The sequence below is a fragment of the Phoenix dactylifera genome, chromosome 7 (genome assembly GCF_051530095.1).
Source record: "Phoenix dactylifera cultivar Ajwa chromosome 7, Ajwa_hap1_PhDact_Kaust_v1.1, whole genome shotgun sequence".
Taxonomy (NCBI): Eukaryota; Viridiplantae; Streptophyta; class Magnoliopsida; order Arecales; family Arecaceae; genus Phoenix; species Phoenix dactylifera.
In genome coordinates, this window is record NC_143196.1 from 33,032,987 (window position 1) to 33,057,960 (window position 24,974).

The window sequence follows — 24,974 nt, forward strand, 5'->3', positions numbered from 1 at the left end:
TTTGATTGTATGAGCTCTGGAGGCCAAAAATTTGCTACTCTGCCTTCCAGAACGATTAAGGATGCAATACTGTCTGGAGAGAATGTTTTTGGTCACCTCTTCTGAGTAAAGTTCGTCAAAATAAATAAGTTTGAAATCAATGACAGCAAAAATAAAATGGGAAAAAATAAGGAAAATTTTAGACCCTACAAAAATTGAAAACAGATTCAGTCTGAAATCTAAACTTACAAAGTGGTCTAGCAACCCCTCTGTTGCACTTTACATTTGCCCCAAAACTCCAAGAGGTTCCTTGACTATTCTTTCCTGCTATTACTTCAACAGAACAGATCTCCATCTCCTGTCTCTATGCCCTCTTTGATCTACATAGTAGCATTACCTGCTGGCCTGTTCACCACCTTCCTCTTAGCAGCAACATTCTGCTGGTCCTCCTTACCTACCGCTGTCCTCCCACCAACATCATTACCACTATTGGAGTTCCCATTACAGTCCAGTTTAGGTCCTGTCTCATCTGCCCTATTCTTTGGCGAAGTCTTTGGAGAAGCATTGTCGATACAATTTGGTTTTTCCAACCCATTGCTCTCATTCTCAGGCAAGGCAGTTGTCTCTGGAGGAGAGCTAGTTCCAGTGGATCCTGGAGCCACAGGTGGCTGCTGCAATGTCGGAGAGTGGCCAGAACCAGGTGGGGGCAGGAACACTCCAGTGCCAGGAACCGGCAGTCGAGGTGCTGGGTGCCTTGCAGGTGCAGCCACTGTCCATGCAGCTGATGAGGGTGTCACTGGAACAGGTGCAGGATAAGGCACAGCCGCAGGGGTGACGGTGGAAGGTGCAATGAAGATTGGCGGGATCCCATTAGGTGGGGGCAGGTGCTGGGAATGGATGGGTGGTGCTGGCAGGACACCAGTGGTAGGAACAACTCCATAATGCTTAGGGCCAGATGAATGACGGGCAACATTCTGCGGTCTAACTGGAGTTGATCCTCGAGGTGATGGTGGAGGTACAGTGGATGAAAAAAGGCGCAAGTCTTCAGATGGAAAAGATTTTTTTGGTTGGGACTTCCCAAAAGTTAGAAAGATGCACTGCTTGCGTAAGGAGGGGATGGCATGCTTGGCTAGATCAGCACTTTTTCCTTGCATCACAAGAAGAGCCCTATAGTACAGAAAGAAGAGAGAGCAGAGGTTAGAAAATATTGGTAGAATCATGTGCTAACTGAAGCAATTTAGATTGGACAGGATATGCTGAGTTTCCTTGGTTCCAGCTATTTCTCCCAAATGATTGTTTTCTTTTGTACATTAAATCTATGCAATGGCAGATCTAAAATATTTACAGTTGCGATGCATAACAGACTGATAGATGTCAAAGATTTCCCTAACTGTCTCTTCAAAATATACAATTAGGAATTATCCAATAAAGTAAATGCATTAGATGGTACCGCACATCCCAAAAAAAACAAAATATGAACTTAGATAATGTACAACAGCGGCTGAGCGATTAAGTTACGAAATCAACTTATCATGAGAATTTTGTTACGTATGTTTAACTTATGACATGGCTTACAACCGCATTTGGACAATATTTAAGCATTTTTTGTGCGTGCTACTTTTATGCAACCAAACACATTTGATGATATGATCAGCCAAACGAACACATTTTCAAGCGATCTTGGTGGTTTTCACGGAATAACTCTTTCTTTATGGGTCCAATTTGATCAAACCATAAACAAGAAATGAGTTCTTAACATGCTTAAAGATTAGATTCATATAGGTCTGCATTTCATCATGAAGGCATTAGTAGTCCCTAAATCATGTACACTTCTCAAGGTACACCCCGCCACATCCCCATCTCCTTTCTTTTTTAATACAGCTACTATTAACCAGCCCTAGTATATATACAACCACCAGAATCTAAATCACAAATATCATGAAACTGTCCAGGAACAGAGGAAATAGACTCCCCTCATGTTCCTGATTAACTTTTGCTTCAATGCAAGGCTAGTCATGGATCAGTCAACCTATCCACAACTTTTGAAGTCCACAAATTAGACCAACCAAGAAGTTTGATGTTACACACATTGCCGCCAGTTGAGCAAAAAGATTAATACCATTTTCAATGTTCTATCAAACTTTGCTTCCCCAAATCTTATGCTTGCAATTTCTGATGTATGAATTATCATTAAACAAGATTACTACACATTAAAAAGGATCCAGACCTTAAAATATCCCTTAGGAGAAGCTGAATGGTCTAAGCATTTGTTCCAGTTTCATAAGAGATTAACTCGATTAACAAAAGATGCACATATCACAAGCACAAGCTGAAACCTACAGCTTGCCACCCATAAGTTGATCGGACAAAATGAAATACCATAATCAATTAACAATAAAGGACCTCTAATTGACACTATTAGGAAAAGTCTTGAAACAAAAAAAAAATGAAAGCATACCCCATTGCAAGAGATAGCTTGAGAGGACCTCTGTAATCCCCCCCACGGTGATCTCCCCCAATAGCTCGGCCAAAGACAATGTCACATTCTGTCAAAAATAAGCTACAAACAGGCCTGCCATACCAGGGTGGCCAGGTATGAGGATGTGAATGATCCCCCTACATACAAGAACAAAAATCAGGCTTACACATATGATACTAATTTCAAAAAAACATCATCATCAGCAACTGCTTACCTCATTAAAGAAGTCAATAGTGCAAAAGTCAGGCTTGACAGGAATAATCTGGAGCTGAACCAAGTGATCGAACACATCCTGCACTAAATTAGGAATCCCTTCCACCTTCCGCTCTGAAAGTTTGGATTTTAGGCCCACATTACAAAAAAGTGTGTGTGTGTGTGTGTGTGTGTGTGGGGGGGGGGGGGGGGGGGGGGGAGGCAATATCAATTTACAATTTAGCTTAGCATTAATAAGCGGAACTTGCCTTTACAGGTCCCAGCTGTATTTTCATCTTCTGGAGATCCATCGGTAATAGGAATGCCTAACTGAATCATTTCCCGTCCATGCCCCCTCATTGGTCTTTTTGACAGCACAATTGTCTGCCCTGCTTCACATCATTCCAAGATCATAAATAATGACAAGATATGGAAATTGGATTCTACTCATAACCATTTGAAACATCAATCTGGTTGCCAGAACAAACTGCAACTTTATAAACAAAAAACTGATACAAGCATCCACACTTTTGCTACCCAAGCAAGCACTGTTTCTCTGTCACACCAATGACTGGGAACTACTTTATGAAATATGAGAACAAAATAGAGATGCACATGAAAGTAATGAGCCATTGCCCAAGCTCCTTATTGTATTTTCAAGACATAGTTTCGAGGGGTGCAGGTTTCATCTTACATTCGGACCACTTACTGTTCACCACCAAAATCTATGGCATTCATCTGCATAAGAAGAAGTTATAACATGTAGGTTTTCATCAACTATGGATGACAAGAACTATACCAGCCTCCCCCTAGTGCATGGGCCACATGTGATATACAGTCAAAGCCGCATCAGATGATGTGTCAGTTAAGACAGCACATGTGGGAAGAAAATGTATAAAACATGTAAACCAGAAAACAAAATGAATGCTTTCCAAACATCAACATGTTTAAATTGCATATCAAATTGTCATGGAGACAATGATCACAAGCAGACATGAGAAATTACTATACATCCACTCACTATGCCAGCAGAATAGAGATAAGTACCAGGTTGAGGGAGGAAGGGAGGGATGCATATCAAATTATAAACTATATCAGTTTGTTAATGTTATTGTAGTTTTTAAAATTGAATGGGTCTAGATTAGGTATTGCATTTTGACTATGTAGAACTCAGATAAAGACTAGGTTATTCTAAATGGATTATAAGCATGAGTGCTACCCTACGAGAGATTATACAAAATAGGATATTTTCTGCTTTCTCTGGATATTTCAGCCAAAAAGCTAGTGGACTATACAACAGAGGTAGTCCATCCACCACTGAGCTGCCACCAAACCAGACAAAATCTGAACCCACCTGCATCAAGCAATCTCAAAACCAGGCAAATCATGCCCATCCTGAACCCCATGGCAACACCTAAACTAAGCATCTCTTTTACAGAGCCCAAGCTACAACAGTCCACCCCAAACCATCTCAAAAACCAAGACTGAACCATTGAATAACTCTGCTTGGGGCGCACATATATTACACCCCTTTGTAATCCCATGAAAACTCATAAAGATTAACTCTGAATCCCTTCACAGAAGAACCATGGTACCAAATATTGGATCACTACCCCGGTCATATAAAATGTGAATAGTTGCCAAAATAGGAAAACAGAAGAGATTACATTGACTAGACATGGATATCATGATCAAGGCCAAATATGTGTAATATTCAGATCCAAATTATTTAACACTGACTCATTTTTATTTACATCAAATTCATGCAGTCATTTCCCTCCTCTTTCTTGTAGGTTACATCAAAATCCCATTATCCCCAATTCTTACTTGCAGTCAATTCTTTCTCAACATTGACTCATTTTTATCAGTTTCTTTAAAATAGAAAAAAGTCATAGAATCTTCTCATATCATCCAAAAGAAATAAGAAAATGTTTCTTCAATTCAGGACCCTGTTGTATCAGCATGAATGCGTGTAAAACTATGGTGGCCATCTCATCTTTTCAAGAGAAAAGAAAGTGGACAAAAGGGGTCTTGCCTTGAAATTCTCCTCTACGACCAGCAGCTCTCAATTCATTTGTCAATGTCTTAAGTCTGGTGATTTCTGAGCTATCCAATATCTCCTCATAGAGCTTAAGTCCTTCGACAACATTGACCTGCAAAATCATATTTATGCTTTAATAATTAGCATGCACCAGAAGGGTTAAAAAAGAAATTTTCCAGAATGAAAGAGGCAGCTATTACAGAGAAGAGAAAGAACAGTATTGGTAATATGAGAATATACCGTCTTTCCATCACTTATTTCATTGGCCACAAAATCTTTGGGGATTGGAATTAATTTCTGTTTTCCAACTTGGTTTGAGGTAATATCTCCATCATGGCAAGGAATAGAATCATTGCTAGTCCCTTTAAAAAGAAAAAGAAAGAATGGAAGCTCAACATTGGAGTGGTTATTTAATTGAATAATAATAATAATAATAATAATAATAATAATAATAATAATAATACTGAAGCCATTTCATCAAATTATGACATGGAAATCACAAATTGACTGTTTAAATCCAATTAAAAGTAAGGTTACAGTAGCCAAAACAGAAGATGAACAAGCATCTTGAAGAGCACAATTTGTTCACATCCAGTCATATCATAGAATGAAGAGTTAGAAGGAAGCAGCTTAGGTTGCTGTATATAGCAACTACAACATGAAAATGAACAGTAGATATGGACCCCTATGTCAAATCCAATAGTCTCCCTCTATCACACAGTTCCCCATGGATGGTGCACTTGGAATTAGATTCAAGTCCCCCATCCCCTATTCAATTTTCCCTTGGGATCACCATGGGCGGCGATCTAATTCTTTTCCATGTTGGCAAGAAAGTTTTCTCCATCATGGCTCAAAATGCAGTCCAGCTCATCGTAACCAATCCACTTATTGATTAGATTTTAAGAGAGGGGATTTGTTTAGGTTACAATAGGTAATAGGTCTTAGAGGCCTATTTATCACTTCAATGGGCATGATAAAATTTAAATATGTGAAATGAGTTGTATCCAAGGCTGTGTTTAAATGCTAACAGGGGAAAGTAAAGGAAATGAACATTGAAAAGCTTCATCTATTGCCTGATAAATTTAAACTTATAACCGAAATCGAAGTAACAAAAACAAATGATGTCCTTGTTTGGTTGTCTGCTTATCAATTAATAGGAAATTGTAAAACTGAAATATTCAGAATGATCTCAGTCAAAGGATGTTGTTGCCTTCTAGAAGAGCAGAAAGAAAAAAGAAAAAGAAAATAATAAACTGTTTCAAGATTAAATGATAATTGTGCCGAGATTGCCAAATTTGATAAACCATTTTGATGCCCTTTCCTTCAAAAACAAATGATGTCCTTGTTTGGTCGTCACCCGGCATTCCGGGAAGTTTCTTCGGATGTCTGCAGATGGCATGGCTGGATGAACTCACGTTGGAGCAATTTAAATTTCCATTTTTACCACAAAAAAAAAAAACAGAGTTTGAAGAATTGAACAAGAGTTCTTCTCAGCTTAGAGTTAGGCTACAAACCCAACTCCACTTTGATTAGGAAGAAGTGGAAGGCATCAGCGATAAATAATGACAGTGATCTTCTAGATTCAAGTTCCTTCAATATTCCTTCTTCAATGGACTAATACTAAAGTTGATCATAAAGTGAAAGCGGCATATGCTATCCCTTGATGGCAATATAAGATGTCAGAAAGCTGTTGAAAGATAGAATAAAATTATCCTATGATACTTACTGAGAGACTCCCACTGGAAGGGGGAAAAAGAGATATCAAAAGGGAACAGATATTTGCAATGTTGACGCAAGCATTTCAAATAATGTCAATAAAGGTCTCAATTTCGATCTGTTCCACATGTCCACTTATTAGGAGCATTTGGCACATATTCCATGAGGCCATCATCCTAAGCTACCAGAACTGTAAAATAACATTGCAAGTTGAGAAGTTATAATTTCAAATATGAATGGATGAAATGAGGAGTTTTGTGATTGGGTTGTGACCAGTGGGACACTAATTCAACGAGTTTAAGTTCATCAAGACCAGAAGGTCAACTAAGATGCTTCACAAAAGGCTAGAAAATTATCTAATTACTATCAAATATAAGTAATTAAAAGATAGAGTCATCTATCTACATTGACAATTTTGAAGAAAGGGCTGATGTGTCAAGATTGAATAGCAAGATGCACTGATTACTTGTCACAAACTGATTGTGACTCATGTCATAGAGGATTGTATCATTATTATTAGACCATCGGAGATCAATCGTTTTTCCCAGCAAACTTTAAAGAGCTGCAATTTCCATGCAAGGCAAAATTACAGCGTCTGAAATGTAAGTGTCATGAAAAGCATAATTTTATTCATTGCAGGAAGAAGCAAAGAACATTATATGATGACAGAACTGCTAAATCTCAACATGCTGTACTAATTTTGAAATTTGACTGCACATTAAGCATATTAAACCAGATCCTGTATATCATGGTCCATTTTCTGTTCTTGTCTAGAAGATCTTTCAAAACTGTGAATTATGAAATGCATACCGGTGAAGTTAGTGCTAGCATCTGTAAGAGCAGGCTCCAAATTACTGGACTCAGTTCCAACCAGATTTTCCCCCTCCTTCAGGCTGCAATTGTTCTTCGATGTTGAAACATCACCGACCCCTGGATGTACGCAATGCACAAAGACAATAAATTAGAAAGTATAATGATCATTGTGTTGCAATATTTATTCAAAATTTATTCCTTTCTATGGGAGAAATTTAATCAAATACGTCCAGCTTATAACTTACCTCTATAGAGAGAAAAGATACCTAACATTACCATGACAGTACTACATTCTACAAGATGCTTGACGACTTAATTTTCAAAGAAAGGGAGCATTCAAAATCATATCGAAAACATAGCTTATGAAGCCCTGTAAATAACAGGTCAGAAATGCTATGCATGTTATCTGTTATTCGAAGACACATATCGATCAAAACACATAAACAAATCATTTATGAATCATTTACCTCACACTGATGAAAAAAGGCTCATGATAACAACCAGAACGATACGAACACGACTGTATAGAAATGGCTACAAATGCTCACCCTGCTTCTCCACCGCATCTGATGAGTCTTTCATTTCTGACACCTGGACTTCACCCTTTGGCATTGAATCTTCTCCTTTCTTCAACTTATCTTCCACCTTTTCCACCTTGGCCACATCCATCCCAACTGAAACTGAAGTAGGGCATCTATGATTCTCCCGAACACCCTCAAAACGATGCACCTGCCGGTACCCAAACCCCAGCTTCCTCCCGTCCTTCTCCTTCGGCCCATCGAAGTGCCTCTTCTGCTGCCTCCTCCAAGTCACCTGCTGCAAGGCAAACATGACCTCAGCCACCGGGAAGTATTGCTGGAAGTGGAGGACGGGCTGCCATAGGCTGCGCCGCTGGTGAATGCACCCGGCAACATGATCATACTCCCCAGGCTCGCCGGTGGCCCGGAGGTGTTGAATCAAAATGTCAATAATGGCATTCGCCGCTGCAAACTCTCCTCTCAGCCATGAAATGAACCCATCCCTCTCATCAAGAAACCACTGCCGCTGCACCTCACCGCCACCACCGACTCGTCCTCCACTACCACCACCCGAAAACTGCATCTGCTCCAGGACCACCGCATTCCCTGATGGAACCGCCATGACCGGCAACCCTGATCCCCTCTAATTCACAATTTCATACCTCCAGATCCAACCCAAGAATAAATCCACTCAAAAAACCTCAAAAAACAGCAAAATAATCAACAAATCCCAGTAAACACTCCTACTAATAAAAACCCGGATCAATTAGATTATAGATAGAAATCACAAGCAATGCAGGTAAAATTCAGATCTTTACAACCGATTCGAGAGCGATCGAGGCAATAATTGCAAGCAAATACCGAATCGAGCGAATAAACGCAGTGAACTCGATCTGGGATCGGGATTGGAGTGGATTCAAACGATCGGAGAATGGATTGCGGAAGAACCCAGCTTGATCTCAGCTAGGAGAAAGATCTCTTTCTACGCGAAGAAAATGGATTCGGGGATATCTGGAGCAAAATTCCACTAGATCTAGATCGACCTCGGAGGGGAGAAAAGAAGAGAGGATCGAAAGAGGAAAGCGGAGGGGCGAGGATCGAAGGTTTTGGGGAGGGAGAGGTGGCTTGTGCAGCACGCTTTCGCTGCTCCCGGTTCTCTCCCGACTGCCCAAAGAGAGAGGGGAGGGGGGGAGAGATTGGTCGGATCCCGAAGGGAAGATTCGTCGGCTTGTTGCGCGTGACAATCTGGATGAACGTACAGATGTTACATGCGGTAACGGGTCTATCATCTCGGACGTCCGTTTATATCGTCGGATACTGGCGTCACTTTTTTGACAAATTGACACCCGCGTGTTAACGGGCAGGACGGATTTAAGGGAGAAAATGGACGCATATTAGACTTCCGCATAGAAGCTGTGTGCGAGCCAGCGATTGTCGGTTGGGTCGGGGTATTTGAGGCAAGCAGTTATAGACGTCGCCGCCACGAGGAGGGTGAGGGGCCCCCTGCTCGTTTCCCGTTTCACCGGGGCCACGTGTCCGAGACGCGACACCCGGTAGCTCCGGCTAAGGCTGCGATCCGGCCCAATCCGACCCAGCTCATTTTAGATGACCTGTAAAGCCGTATTTGATTATAAAATTAAACTCATTTTAATTTTTGGATCGAGTCTAGGTTTACTGTATTTAGACTTAACCCGATTTGTTTGAATTTTGGACAATTTTATGTTTCAAACCCTATGATCCGACCTGACCCGAATCAAATCCGGTAAACCATTTAGGCCGAAAAAGTCTGAACCTATATTGTTCTCTCAATTATGCCTTACAACTAATGCGCATGTCCTGTATGTAAACAGTATTTTGCATATTGAGTTTATGCTTTAATTCAAAATATATAATGATTTATACAGTTTTATTGCTTGGTTTTGAAGACTTATTGAAGAATTATGAGCATTTGTAGTAACAAAATAACAATTGGGCTTCAAAAAAGCCTGAGTATGAAGACATGGACAACTCTCTAGATAATCTAATTTGATGAGCATTTCATGTTGTTTTTGCAGCCAATCAGCCTAATCTTATTCGTAGTTTTCTATTCTTTAATAACTAAAAAGAAAGTCATTGAGGTTGTTTTCTACTTCATAGACACAGACATGCTCTTTCAGATTCATTTGGACTTGACTCGAAGTCGAATCGAAAATTTTTTGAGTTGGCGTCGGATTATACATTGACCCAATCCAACTCAAATAACCCATTAGGTTAGAAATTTTAGTAAATCAACCCGACTCGACCTGAATCAATCTTCTATTAAATTGAATCTGGGTCCAACATTAGAACTCGAACAAGAAACCGAATTAAGTTGGGGTCATTCATAATCTGATCCAGCCTGACCCATTTGCATCCCTAAGCATGATGATATGGTGCCTAGCGTTTTAATAGTCGGGGCGCGGAGTCATGGATGCGGAAGCAAAGGCGGCAATGGTTTGGAACGTTTGGCGAGTTTGTGTGGTCAAGAAATGGAATGCTTCAAAGTGGGTTGGCATCCTGATCACTTTTTATAAAAAAATATTTTGTTTTTTAAACTCATGACAACCAAAAATATATTTAATTTATTATATATAAAAAATAATGAGAACGGGCAATATGGTCGACGACAAAGGAGAGAGTGGATACAAGGTCAACAACATGGTTAGAAACAGAAAAAAAATTAATATCATACAAAAAGAGGGTTGAAAAAATAACAAAAGAAGTAAGAATAGGCTGACAATGTAGATAGAGACGAAAAATAGCTCAGCATTGGATAGAAAGATGACCGGTAAGCCCCAAGGAGCTGTTGTAGTTGGGCGAGGAAGGCAAGGTTGAACGAGGGAGAAAAATGAAAATCTATTTTTGAAAAAAAATAAAAATAAAAATTTTTACTTCTATTTTTTTAAATAATAGAAACAAAAATAAGTTAAACAAAAATAGTTTTTACAATGATCCTGTATTTCTATTTTTTTTAAAAAAAGCATAACTATTTCAAATTTATTGAGTAAATAAATAAATAACGAAGCAATGGCTAAGGCAGTCTCGAGGACCATGGACGGGTCAGCGTTGTATACTTCATTTGTGATCTGTGTGGATCGCTTTGAGATTTGTGCAGAAGAGACATTTTAGGCCGTGGAGAAATAAAATTTGTTTGTTTATTAAAGTGAGATCCAAATTTGAACGCATTATCTATCAATTTCGATTTAGATATAAATCTTGCTTACTCCTTACGAGAAATCAAGAAAAAAGAGTCTTGCTTGAATGTCTTATTAGTTTAATTCCGACGAACATCATTTTCCCCCAACAATAAGATTATTATTTCAACATTTTTTTTTATTTTTTTTGGTTGAAAAATAGAAGGAAAGATAGAAAATCTCACCCGCGTAGCAGTCCCCACTAGGCCTCCCTTCCGTCTAGGCGTGGGGCATCCGATTTCCAAATTTAATCGACGTCCGTACGTTTTGAATCTGGATCATTCTGGTGAAAGTAAAACGTCTTGCACCACCTTGGTGGCACATTTTTTTTTTTTATTCTCAAAAATATATTTCTTCTTCTGCTAAATCTTTATGGAAACTTTTGATCAAGGAAAAGTTATCTTTTTTATGTGGTTGCATCAGAGAACTGGGACAGAATGTCGCCTTCGTTTCAAAATTTCAAAAAAATTTCCATAAAATTTAAAAATGATCAACATAAAGCCAACCTCACCGTCCCCACATTCGCCCCTTCTTTACTCTGTCCTTGCCATTGCTATGATGACGCATGCACGTCCATCACGGGAACTAATGGGCAAGGTCCGCCGTAACTCCAAAGTACATCGCAAGATGCTCTCTAAATAAATGCTCTCCAGTGTTCACCATATCATTCGGTTGTGTACCCTCACCAGTCACCGCATTCATTGGATGCCTATAACCGAGCCATACCCAGTTGGCAAACCAAAGTCGGCAACCGGTGACCGTATTAACATGGCAGAGCTGCAGAAGTACACCGGTAGGCGGAGGACCCGACCTCGCTTCCGTATAAAAGTAGTATCCGAGCGCTCCCGACTCCAGGACTGTAGAAATTCTCTCGCTCTCCCCGCGGCCCCCACCCCCTTCGTTCTATGTAAGCCCTAAACAATTCTTTCTCTCTCTCCAAATCCCTCCGATGGCTTCTCTGCAAGCTGTCCTGCTCTTCCCCAAACCCTCTCTCTGCTCGATTCCCGGAGCTCGTACTGCATTCGCTCCCACCACCAGCGTCTCAGGTAATGACGATTTCTTCGATCTCATTCGGTGGTGTCAGGGTGTGTTTTTTCGAGATTTGTTTTTACGATGGCATAATTTTGATGTTTTAGAAGTTTGGAATGGGGCTGGGGCGATAAGGAAGGGGGGATTGGTTGTTTCGAGACCTTTGGCGGTACGTGGGGTGGACGAACCTAGGGTTTCGAATGGGGATTGGAAGGATGAGAAGCCGATCATTGTTATAGATAACTATGATAGTTTCACATATAATCTGTGCCAGGTACGTGTTGCAGTTGAATGGATTTTGGTGATTAGTTGGGGATGGTCGTTGATTCTGTTGTTCTGGCTATCAAGTTTCTGCTTTGATTGTTTGATTTGTCTTTTTGAATTTGATATGGATGTTTTGCTTTCAGGGATTCGATTTTATGATAGAAGAATGACGAATGGAAGAGAATAATAAAAGAAGGCCTTTTCCTCTCAAAAAAATAATAAAAAAAGGCTTTGAAATGGCAAAAGACGTAAAAATGTAGGGTTGCAGTAACTTTCTAAAGGATTTGAATATGGTTTTAGATTTCTTTTTCTTTTTCTTTTTCCTTCTTTGAATCTGTTAAATTTCGCATTGTTGGCGCATATTCTAATCAAATTTATATTTTTTATAATATTTTCGATCAGCTATTTTTTGATTAATTATTTCAACCACGCTCTGTTTACTGACACCAAATAGTTGAGAACAAGGCTGGAGAGTTATGGTAATTGTCCTAGAGGAACTTGTAACTTTATCTGACAAGGGGGCAGCACATCCCTGCCAAAACATCATGAAAATATGATTTTTTCCTAAGGTTGGAGTATCTGAATTTTTAATTTATGTGGAAAGAAATCAAGGAGTGCTTTTGACATGAATATGTGCTGTTATGGTAAACCTTTTGCCAAAATATACATTTTCAGAATGATCTCTATCTGGATTTAACTGACACATACCATTACCATCATCCGAGTTTCAAGATACATACTTGTTGATAAGATTAATGCAGTGTCCTAGAAAAAATAGAAAGTACTGTTTAGTAATCTGTCTGACCTTGACAGACACATGCAGCTGTTTAAAGAGTATATTCTCACACCAACACCTAAAGATACAGTTATGTGACTGTTCTGCCGAAATTTTTTTTAGGGCTGTCAAAAATGCAGAGCATGATAAAGTTTAAGATGATATTCGAAAATTGCAATCCAAGGTTTTCATGAATGTTGAGAATTTTGTGCGAAAAAATGGACAATCAAGCAATGTATTCCATTCTGTTAAGAACGTTGATCTCAACTGATTTACTTATACTATTCGCAGAGGATGGATTTGGAGGATGCAGGTCCACTCCTAAGTGGTTTTGTTTATCTGAAAAGTGGACTAGGACTATCTGCCGACCAAGAACTTGCTGGGTAGGAGGGGGGTTAGGGTCCCCTTAGAGTGGGTAGATTGCCTCAAGGCAATGGAGTCTGTCAATCATGTTCTACTAGGTTGCCCACGAGCTGCACAGATATAGAGAAGGGCATTGATTCCACTACCGAGGTCGATTGAGTCAGCTAAGGACCTGCTTCGGCATATGAGGGCAGTTATGCGGTCGCCGAACATTGTTGGATGGGGTATTGCTTGTGCCTACGTGGCCTATCACATCTGGCTGGACAGAAACGACAGGATCTTCGAGAACAGGAAGGCACCCCTGAGGTTTATTGTGGAAAGGTTTATCTATCAGGCTACTGAAGTCATTGAGGCTACAGTGGCAGTTTCATCCGGGTTGGCCAAGAAAATTTGGGACCTTCACTTTGCTGTTACAGCATCTAGGTCTATCCTTGTTTCTTGGGAGTTCCTTCCCTTGGCCATCTCAAGGTGAACTTTGATGGTAGCTTGCCTGGTGGTGGTGATGGAGCTGGAGTTGCGCTCGTGATCAGAGATCAAGACTCCAGTTTGGTTGTTGCTGGGGGACGTTGCTCTTTCGAGGCTTCAGTTCTAGGGGCGGAGCTCCGGGCAATGTGAGAGGGAGTCTCCTATGCGGGACAGGTGCTAGGGGCTAGGCGCATCACTCTTGAGGGTGACTCGACTGCGGTGGTAGAATGGATTCAATAGGACGGGCGGAGGGGAGCAGAGCATCCGCTTCTCGGTGATATCCGGTGGTTGGTAAGGGGTTGTGCTTCCTTTCAGGCGGTGCATGTGTACCTAGAGGTAAATAGAACGGCTGACTGGGTCGCTTCTTACGCTGCCCAGCATTTCAGTGGTTTTCTTTGGACTCGAGAGTCGGACATTCCTTCAGTGTTGGGTAGTCTACTTTCTCTTGACGATGTAGGCTATGCTCATGCAAGATTAGTATGAGCATCCGATGTACCAAAAAAAACAGCGATTATTTTTTGTTAAGTGGCTATTATGGATGCTCTGCCCCATATTCAGATTAGAACTCCAACATCAACAAGAATTGGTTTAGGAGAGGAAATGGGGAAAGAGAGAAGAAAAGGGTATGGGGAAGAGTATGATCTTGAAATACCATGACTATTAGGATTTGGAAACCACAATACTCCTAGATTTTGGTATCTTGAAAACTTGGGAATTGGGATTATTGAGTTTCCATCACTCTCCAGCTTCTACTTCTTTCCCTTCCTCTTGTTGGCCGATGAAAACTTAAGCAGGAAATAACACAAATATAATAGCTTGGCGATTGTCCAACACCTAAGAGTACATAATATATGCAAGTGGATCCATGTTTCATCAAAGTGGTTTGTGCAGCTGCATGTCGACACCTGGCATCCCTGCATAAGGTACAAGTGGTTTTGATATGGACCGCAAAAACGATCGCCAAGTGCGCACAGAAGCCCAAATAGCTTGTCTTTGGCTTGAATAATATTCAGATTAAGTGAAGATATGCAAGTAGGGCAGTAGGAATTTAAATTGGATGCTATGTGTTACCCTACCTCCTCTTCTCCTCCTCCTTATGCTCTGCCATCTCCACTCCTTCCAACTTTCTTCCACCCTGAGTCCACCAGCTCTTTCTTATCCCCAACTTCTCACCTTTTTCAACGTGCCTAGGCACCGGCACATGGCTTGAACACAGGGGTGGCTCAATATATTTGGAGTCCTAAGGCGGATTTAGTGAATGAGGCCTTTTTTTTTAATAATAAAAAATTTAATAAGTATAAAACATTTAGAAAAAAGATATGAAAATAGATAGCCATCAAGTACATTATTTCAACAAAAATGCATGTATGCAACAAAGATAGGTAAAAAATCTTTTCAGCTTAATATAGTTTTTAAATGGAAGCACGAAAAAGTAATTATGCTTAAGGAAGGGCCCATAAAACTGATTAAATAACTGGGATAATGCTTGACAGTACTCTTTACTATGTCAAGCAAGAGCAGAGTAGGAAAAGGTTATCCCATGGCACTTCATGGTCAAGGTAAAGGAAAGAATTTGTCTAAAAAGGAACCTCTCGATAAGAGAAAGTAGGGGCATTATGGGAAATTCACTCCATCTAATTAATAAAAGTCCCATCCCACCATCTCCCCTTCAAGTGAGTACCCAAGCAGCCGCTGCAACATCACGGCACAGCAGCCATTCAACCCCCCCTCCCTCCTTTTCTTTCTCTACCCTCCAAGAAGTAATCTCCATTCCCCCTATCTTTCTTGCTGATGGCCCAGCTGGATCAGGAGTAATGTGAGGGAAGGAAAACCAAGACCAAAACCAAAAAAGAGAAGGGATGAAAGATAAGAGTGGCTTCAGACGTGTATGAAGCCAACCAAATCCCTCCTCTCTCTTTCTCTCCACCCAAAACAAAACTACTGTCCCCAACTTCCCAAATTGCCCCTCTGCAGGCCAGGAAACTCTCCACCTCCCTTCCATCAAGGGGGAAGACTCGTAGCCAGCTCCGTTTTATATGGGGCCTTTGCTTCCTTTTGGTCAGCCTCCCGGGGACCTTCCATTGGCCCAGGGCCTTAGGTGACCGCCTCGGTCGCCTAGGGCTCAGGCCGGCCCTGCTTGAACACTGTGTCCTACTGTAATTGCCTGCTTACTGAAACTGCTATCTAGAACCTTGGCTGATTCCGGGGCACTAAATGGAAGTTTGATTATTTTAGCCTGAAAGAATTTAATGACAAAGTGCATTAACAGAAGTAGGAAAAGAGCAATGCTAAAGGGCTTTTGCTTAGTTGGGGAAAAGTTTCCTTTGCCACTTGGCATGGGGAGATTGGTGCAATTCATGGGGGTTGGTGCTACTTGACAAGTTGGTCGTGTGAGAAGTTGCCACACAAGCACCATGTGGGCCTGAGGAATAGGGGTGAAAGTGGGTTAGATAATATTTGTTTGGATCCGTTTTTATATCCAAATCTATTTGGACATGGATACAAATTTGAGCATCCAATTATTATTCTTATTTATATCCATCAAAGAAAAAATGGATATGGATATAAATAGACCACTATCCAATTCGTATCTAATTATCTGGTTTTGTTTGTAATCCTATTTAATTTTATATATTACTTATTAATTTTAAAGGAAATAAATGACCATATTAACATGTTAAAAACTTAATTTGCCTTCTATTTAGTGATATATTTGATTTTATGGCCGCAAAGTTAAACCATCTGACTTACATACTTATTTGCATTTGTACTTTTAGTATCCAATATGTATCCATGTCCATTTAAAACAATTATGGATATGAATTTGTGCATCTGATTACCATCTGTTTTTAGCCTACTAAGGAACCTTTTAATACAGCTGACTAGCATCTTCATAGCATTCTATAAAAAATATCTCATATACATGATCAGATGGTCTAATACGTGCTATTTTGGAATTGCATAACATGAAACATTATATATGGTAAAGGATAAGAATATTGGATGTTTGTGGAGAAAATGGCGTTATATTACATATATAGAAAAATAAGTTCTATTAAATGCTATATTGTTTAAAAATAAGCTAAGTGTATCTGTTTGATACTGAAGTATATTGGAGAGCTGGGAGCTAATTTTGAGGTGTATCGCAATGATGAGCTCACTGTGGAGGAACTTAAAAGGTAAGACATGAACCGCTTATGTTCTGGTGATGAGACAATTATTTATTTATTTATTTTGCTGATGATATTTACTTTATTCCTCTAGGAAATGCCCACGTGGGATACTTATTTCTCCAGGGCCTGGTAAGTGTATTTACTATATGCATGTGATGTTTTATTTTTTTAAAGAATATTTATCCTATCATTTCTTCTCTGCAGGTACACCTCCAGATTCAGGGATATCCTTACAAACTGTTCTAGAACTTGGGCCTTCTATACCATTGTTTGGGGTTTGTATGGGCTTGCAGTGCATTGGGGAAGCATTTGGAGGTTAGATATTTATTTATGCGTGCCTGGACTAATATTATACACCTATCTGCATATTCTAAAAACTTTTTTATATTTGCAGGAAAGGTCGTTCGCTCTCCTTTTGGCGTGGTGCATGGAAAACACTCTCTTGTCTATTATGATGAAAGCCTAGGGGATACTTTATTTTCTGGTTTACCAAAGTAGGATTCTTTTCATTTTCCCTTTTGTTTAATGCCATTTTTTGCTTACTGGTTCCTTATGCTCTTTGCTACTTGCTTTGTTTGTTGAGGAATTATTAACTTTGAAACACTAGTTGAAAACTGAACTACTAGTGTAGGGGTAGGGGTATCACCCTTCCACTTGAGCAAAGGGGTAGTGGTTCAACTCCAGTTGGTGTTTCCCCTTGAGGAGCGGAGTGAGTATGGAATAGAAAGGTGGGAACTAGTGAAACTTGTATTATTGCATTTTAAATGCCTAGTTATCAACCTAGTAAGCCGGCATGTTGATGTTTGTATGTATTAGTCTAGGTCGCTTGCTAAAATGCTTTTCTTTTTTGTTTTCCCTTTTCCCTTTAGCTTTTTTATTTATTTGGTAATTAATGTCCGATTCTAGATTCTTTTAGGTTGTCTTTGCATTAAACATGTCATATAGTATGGGCTTAATTATACACTTTGAAGAGAGAATTTAGATGTAGTTTTAGTGAATTAAGGAACCAAAGATATTTCAAGCATATATCTGTGTTCATTTCCAAAGAACCCTCTTGAGTTTAGCACTAATCATAGTTAACTATGTGTTGTGGAATTGAATAGTGTATGTCTTATGGAAGCATTCTATATTTTTACAGATCTGAGTACTAGTTGGCTTGTATTTTCGAATATATATTTCTCTTAATGGCATTGACTTATTCTTCCCATCATCATTTATAAACCTTATGAAACTGTAAAAACAAATGTGACTACGAAACTGATTTAATTGATTAGGTACCTGTGATTATTCAAGGGGATTGAGACTCGGTTCTATATTACATCTTCTAAGGTAAGGCCTTAGATTGTTTTGTGTGCAGGCCATTTCATCATAAGAATTTCATGTTTCCCTTGTAAGTAGGTGATGCCAATTGATACTTAGAAAAGACGGGCAAATCATGAGATTGGAATACACATAGTGCCACGGATCCACATACCTAGTGAGCTAGATAATTCTTTCATTAACTTTTTATTTGATCGCGTTGATTACTTGACTTGGATGGTTAGAAAGCGTGTATATGAATCTTACAATGTGTATTAGAGCATTATGACCAAGGTTTGTCGTATCGGTCGGTGCCGATGCATACCGACTGTATCATACCGTACTGGTACCAAACCAATATGCAGTATGGGGGCGTACCGACACTTCGTATGCCGAATTGAGTACCATTCTAGGCGTACTGATACTATATTAGGATGGTACCAATTAGGGGTCTGGTACAAGACGGTGAACTTTGATTATGATCTTTATTCTATTAGGTAGAACTTATCATAACTATGTAAACTTGTCTGCCATAGCATTAGTCACTCTTGTCTGCTTATTCTTGTACTCCTTTTGAGCAAAGATTTTGTCTGAAGTGGCCGACATTTTGAACATTGCTTTGCAGCCCATTCACTGCTGGTAGATATCATAGCCTTGTGATCGAAAAAGATACTTTTCCTAGTGATGTCCTCGAAATCACAGCATGGACAGAAGATGGATTAATAATGGCTGCTCGGCATAAAAAGTATCCACATATTCAGGTGTGGTTGCTTTTCTTTTAATATTTGTTATTGGATTTGCCTTTCCTCTGAAAATGACATCATAAATTTTCCAGAATTAATTCACCCTGACATATAGGATCTGGATTGAGGAGTCATGCTTTGCACACACATACACATATATATAATATAAGATATATTATATGTTGTATGTTATATATTATATATCATATACTTTGTATTATATATTATATATTATATATTATATATTATATACTGTATGTTATATGTTATATATATGCATATATACACGTATATATTATTTGTCTAACTAATGGTGAACATAGAAATAGTTTTTTTTTTACTTTGTTATTCATTGTTCTGTCAAAAACAAATTACTTTCCATCATTATTAAATAAAAGATTTTTAAACTAATTATAACTAAAGATAGGCACTAATTTAGAGGAAGATTTCAATATTCAGTCAAACAACAATTTGTTGCTTTGTCATTTATCAAGCCAATAATTTGATTGATAAATAGTGAAATTAGGCATTAGCAAACAAAATGTAGTCTTAAATCGTTTAAATTTCTGACCTTGAGCACCTTGTCTAACATCCAAACCCAAAGTTCAAGCCAGAGTTAGGAAGATTAGATTTGATATTATAGGACTGAGCCCAATTTGCAAACTAAGGTTTTTGTTCCTAACTGACAATCAAAAAGTACTTTTCCTTATTCATATTTGTGACTTCTACCCTCATTCTTAGTTTTTTCTTCTCTCTGTTGGTTCTTAAAGGTTCTAATTACCCAAACAACCCAAGAGAGTGAGAACAACAAACCCAAGAGAGTTGCACATTTTGCTAACCTTCGAAAAAAGAGGAATAAATCATTGAAATTAGAATTGCTTTGATGGCTGGCCGTCCTGATATTAGATTGTCTCGTCGTTTATGTGAATCACACAAGGCAAACATAGTTAAAGATAGCTTCTTCACTTGAACATCTTTGATTAATACCGATAACTGATATCAAACCAATATCTGAGGTCAAGATATCTATATTCATGTAAAGATAAAACCTTTAAACTTATGAATGTTATTAGAAGAAGGATTCAAGGCCTACTGGAATGAAGATGGTCTAGGATTGGAAATAAATACTTGTGGCTTCTTGAAACTAGATTGGTGGCTTAAGAGTTAGTGCTGGCTTCGAGAAGGCATCATCCTTTGAAACTACCATAAAAATAGAGTGGAGTGGGTGGTAGGCCCACTGTTTGGGGGCTTTTGTATGCATGTTTTAATCAAGTGCATGGTAGCAATCAAGTTGGGCAAGAGTTTCCTTGTTGAGTATAGCAGTAACTGGACGAATCACCCCATATGACAAGGTTGATTGGGATATAGGGATGCCGAGCTGCTGAGATTAAAGGAATTCTTTTAGAGAATCAAAGTGTCAAGAGTATCTGGTTTCTTGGTGAATCCCCATTTTAGGGCATCATGCACGCATTGCAATTTGTCAAGTTTTTGCACTTACATATAGTCGGACAATTTGGTAAAAATTCTCCTGCTCAAATATGAATTTTGAGGGAATAGGGACTAAAATCTCTTTTGTTGGCTCGTAACATATAGTATGTGCAAAGTTACACAATTGCACAAATGCTTGTAACCAAGGTGTGCCCTGTGTTATTGGATTTTTTGATAGGAGTTAATTCATGCCACCGGTTTATAAAGATTGTGTTAAACAAAAAATATAACTTAATTAATCTTCTATGTGTCACGCCTCGGATCTGGAACATGACATAACCATGCTACTAAGGGGTACGGCCCACGATAACACGAAGCTAACATTACATTAGCTTTCAAATCCATCTCAAAAATAATAGTCTAAATAGGAATTCAGTTTCATTATCCAATAATTGCAACCAATACTAGTTCAGAGCGTCTAAATCCAAACATAAAACCAAACCCATAATCCTCAATATTCAGAAAAATTCATTAATTATAAATTCATAATCAATTGAGAAACTAAAATTCTGCTCTGCTATTTAGATCGCTAAGTTTGCTAACGCGAACTCCAAGTCTGGAGTATCCTTCCTATTGACCTTATTTGTATGGAGAGAGAAAAAGAAATATAGAGGTATATGAGCGACACAACTCTGTAAATAAATCTTCTATTATTTTATCGGATCAAGCATAAATTTTTGCATGTCAATATATTATTTAAAGAAAATAATAGATATTACAAAATAAAGCATTTCATAGTATAATATATTAAAACAAGTCATAAAGCCAATCATGCATGCATAAATAAATCATTCATAAAACATGGTTCTTGATGTATAGCATAAATAAAATCCTAAATCATTTATCATTGATCAAATTACTATTCTCAGACTAAATGCTAAAGTCACTATTATACCTGTGACAGAGCCGTAATCGACAAACACCAATTACTATTACTTGTTGGTAGGGTCGTATGCCAACTATTATTACCTGCTGGCAAGGTCGTATGAAACTGGATGTCGATCTACCCCACTTTTAGGGGCCATACATAGTTATCTGAGAGCCTTTTTACCATAAATTTTAAAATAATTAATCTTAAATCATATTTTCTTGAATCATACATAATTAAAACACTAAATGGCTTTATAGAGTTCATAGCCCATAAATAAGTATTTAACAGTAGAATGATCCTGAAATTTTCATAACAAAAATACAAATTTCATAGATATGGAGTTCATAGTTCACAAATAGTGCTTAACATTAAAATAATCATGGATCTATTATTTCGCTATAAATCGTGAGTTTCATAATATTGTATGCTTGATCCTTAATTTTTAGAAAACATGACTTCATCAATAGTTAATACTATTTTCATATTTTGTCACAACTCAGAACCTCACCCAAAAAAGCTTAGTTGGAAGATATTTTTTTAGGTTTCGTAGTCCCGTATAAGTATCCAAGATTTCCTCGGTAAATAACCGATGTAGGACTAAACACATGTTCGCACGGTTTCTTACATACTCCCCTTCTTCAAGCCCTGACGTCCTTATTAGACTAAAGATTCAAATCCATTCAAATCTAATCATAAGCACCATGATAGGCTCATAGTCATCCTTCATAAACTTATGCTATAGTGTTTCCTAGTCCATATAGGCTATGAGTTGAGTTCGCTCCGATACCATTTGTCACAAACCAGGTGACGCCCAAAAAGACTAGTCGGAAGGTATTTTTTTTAGATTCCTTAGTCATTGTATAAGTACCCAAGATCTCCTCGGCGAATAACCGATGTGGGACTAAATACACGTCTGCACGAGTCCTCACACTATGCCATTAATTTTTTCTTGTCAATGTTTTTTTACCATAATCAGAAGACCAATTGTGTGCTTTTGTTCTCTGAACAGGGATCTTATTTATCCTGGTTTTAAGCTTATGAAGTGTTGACTGGAGCTTCTTATTGAAGCATATTATTAAGAGGTTTATTATATTAAAATCAACTACCTTGCTTTGCAGACACTTTAACACTTTATGATGCAATCATAATGTATTGAAGGCTTGCATTCTTGAATCTGTTGAATTTAATGAACTTATAGGAATCTCTTACTAAGGGGGACTACCCTATCTCCCACCTATTAGACCCCTTTGCACCCTGGAACCCCATTAACAAATTGTTGTGTTAAACTTCTATATTGTTGTAAAAGATGGTGGTTAAAATTCTATGCTCTCAATGAAACGGCCTATGTTTAACGTGCTAGGCAATTGTGCTACAGACCAACCATTTAAGTCTAAGATTTTCAACCTTAAGCTTTTGGAGCTAAGTTGAAAGCCAAGTTAAGGCATTTCTTACCACTAATATGTTTTGGTTAGCATGGGCTATTGTTGTCACATGCTATGTACTAAGTTGACATTCCCAACTTTATGGGGTGGAATGGAAACATTTTGCATTGATTGAAATGCCTTGTCCTTTGACCGTTTCTGACAACTATTAGCATAAAAAAACTGAAAGAGCGCTAACACGCATCTGTCCTAATCCATTCCTTCTGCAGAGCCTGTAGAGTTATTCAAATTAGAATTTGTTGAAGTGCCTGACTTTGCCAAGAATAAGATCAAGTGACTTATATTCACCACTCATTTGCCATTTTCAATGTTCTTACTCTGCAAATCTCTGAATATCATTGATACCTTCATCTGAACCTAACATATTGGTAGTTAGCTTTCTATTCTATCTGTGCAAGCCTTTTTTTGTTCCTTCCTGCAAAGACCTTTTATATCTGTGATTAAGACCTCGTTATTCTACCACCAAATTTTGCATCATTCAACTCCATGACACATTTCCTCTATCTGATTTCATACCAAATATGTTACAATTACAGAGTCTTGATCCACTGCCGATCTTTATCATTTCCATTAAAGATATGTGCTTGGTATTGTTAGATCAAAAGGTCGATTTCAAGTCAAATTTTTAAAACTCGCATCTCAATCATCTCCATATTCAGTCTTTCATCATGTCTTTTTCCACTCTCTCACGTCCTTCATTGTTTTTTCCTCTCTCTCTTTTTTCCCTGATTGTTTTGGAGCTGCATGAATTCGTCATCCACTTGAGGTACTTATGACATGCAAGGATCCATGTGTTTAGAAATTGTCACGCACTTAAAACGCTTAGGCATAATTAAGGCAGTTTCTCTTATGGCGTGCATGATACGAACCTTGTGTCTGTGTAATCATAGTATACTTTTTTCTGAGTAAATTAGTTTTGTTAATTCATTATCCTACTAAGGAGTCTGCCAATGTCTAGCTCTAGTAGTATGACAAGGATTATCCGTGTTTTGACTGCCCTTTAATCACATGAAATGATTTTTGTGATTTATGGGAGTTTTTCTGAATTTCGTAATCAAGAATCATCCGTCTTGACTCGAGAAGGGAAAGTAATGATTTCTTCTTTTTGAGCTCGGAGAGCCTTTTTTTTTTTTTTTTACCGTAAAGGGTAAATTTATGCAGACACATTCATGCACCCTTCCCAGGTCTAAACAGTTGCATGCTGCCAAATCTTATTCTGTGACTTGTACTGTTGTGCGTTCTTTTTCTATCATTTTTTAATCCTTCTGAGCCTCCTTTTACTTTTTTTGCAAGTGGGTTGTACGTCATTGATTGTACAGCAACCATGCGGTCCAAATTAGTAATACCCTATTCCGAGGGGTTCACTGGTAGAGACCTTGTCGGAACTTTCTAATTAACATCCAAGATGACTGGTTCGGTCGATGGTCATGCCAAGTTTACTTCCAAATTAAAGTTCTAGGGCAGGATATCGACTAATCATATTTCACAAATATTTTTCACTACGTTTGTTCTTAATCCTCATGAATCGTCTCTGGTTGGTTACTTTGATACTGCTTTGAATACTCAGTACAACTATTACAGTTTTCTTTCTCTCTTTTTTTCCCCTTGGGGTTAGGTTGGGCACTGTTTACTCTTGTTACTAACTAAGTCCCTTGTTGTTTGAGTTTCAGGGAGTGCAGTTCCATCCTGAGAGCATCATAACCACAGAAGGCAAGATGATCGTTAACAACTTCATCAAGTCTATCGAAAGTCTGGGTGACTCAATTCCCAAGCCTTGAAAATATCTGCCAAAAAGAAAAAAGAAAAAGATTTATAAGACTCAGAACAAAATAATGAGCACTTCTGTTCTGTCAATAGAGATCTAATTTTCTCCATCCATTCTCTCATTCTCCATGCCCACTCATTATGAGCAGGTTGGAACTCTGGTACAGTTTGCAGGGTTTAAATGCACTCTTGCTATACTGTTTGATCTAAATCAGATGCCGATTATGATGGATACTGCTGAGCCAGTGAGCCTCCTAGGTGACAGTCGATCTCTCGCTATGGCTGTGGAAGTCCACTGAAGAAGTGACGTAACCCATTCATTTCAAGAGACATCCATGAAGTGCCAAG

The 24,974-nt window shown here is 38.6% G+C and overlaps 2 protein-coding genes across 3 annotated transcripts; one reads left to right on the plus strand and one right to left on the minus strand.

Annotated features, from left to right (window-relative positions):
- Positions 1-8,995, minus strand: LOC103713273 (RNA demethylase ALKBH10B-like). 2 transcript variants are annotated; one of them, XR_605049.5, is made up of 9 exons: positions 7,769-8,977; positions 7,218-7,337; positions 4,932-5,053; positions 4,686-4,803; positions 2,920-3,039; positions 2,673-2,785; positions 2,438-2,595; positions 229-1,146; positions 1-101 (listed from the first exon to the last, which is right to left on the minus strand). XR_605049.5 is itself a non-coding variant. In XM_008800146.4 (8 exons), the coding sequence occupies exons 1-8, from the start codon at positions 8,358-8,360 to the stop codon at positions 360-362; spliced, it is 2,130 nt and encodes a 709-aa protein (XP_008798368.2). In that variant the 5' UTR covers positions 8,361-8,995; the 3' UTR covers positions 1-359. The 2 variants fall into 2 exon arrangements, 1 of the variants encoding a protein (XP_008798368.2); XM_008800146.4 differs by having other exon boundaries at positions 1-1,146; positions 7,769-8,995.
- A 2,804-nt stretch (positions 8,996-11,799) lies between these two features.
- Positions 11,800-24,736, plus strand: LOC103713292 (anthranilate synthase beta subunit 2, chloroplastic-like). Its single transcript, XM_008800173.4, has 8 exons — positions 11,800-11,996; positions 12,087-12,253; positions 16,955-17,025; positions 17,111-17,148; positions 17,224-17,334; positions 17,414-17,513; positions 18,944-19,079; positions 24,533-24,736. Exons 1-8 carry the CDS (start codon positions 11,900-11,902, stop codon positions 24,638-24,640), a joined length of 828 nt encoding a protein of 275 aa, XP_008798395.1. The 5' UTR covers positions 11,800-11,899; the 3' UTR covers positions 24,641-24,736.
- Positions 24,737-24,974: the final 238 nt, after the last annotated feature.

Coding starts and splice junctions, on each gene's coding strand:
- LOC103713273 (XM_008800146.4), bottom strand. CDS start 8,360: ATGGCGGTTCCATCAGGGAATGCGGTGGTCCTGGAGCAGATGCAGTTT. Junction 3,040..4,685: donor TCGTAGAGGAGAATTTCAAG/GCAAGACCCCTT, acceptor GATGTGAAGCAG/GGCAGACAATTGTGCTGTCA. Junction 1,147..2,437: donor AAGCTATCTCTTGCAATGGG/GTATGCTTTCAT, acceptor TCTGTACTATAG/GGCTCTTCTTGTGATGCAAG.
- LOC103713292 (XM_008800173.4), top strand. CDS start 11,900: ATGGCTTCTCTGCAAGCTGTCCTGCTCTTCCCCAAACCCTCTCTCTGC. Junction 11,997..12,086: donor TCCCACCACCAGCGTCTCAG/GTAATGACGATT, acceptor TTGATGTTTTAG/AAGTTTGGAATGGGGCTGGG. Junction 17,514..18,943: donor TTATTTTCTGGTTTACCAAA/GTAGGATTCTTT, acceptor ATTGCTTTGCAG/CCCATTCACTGCTGGTAGAT.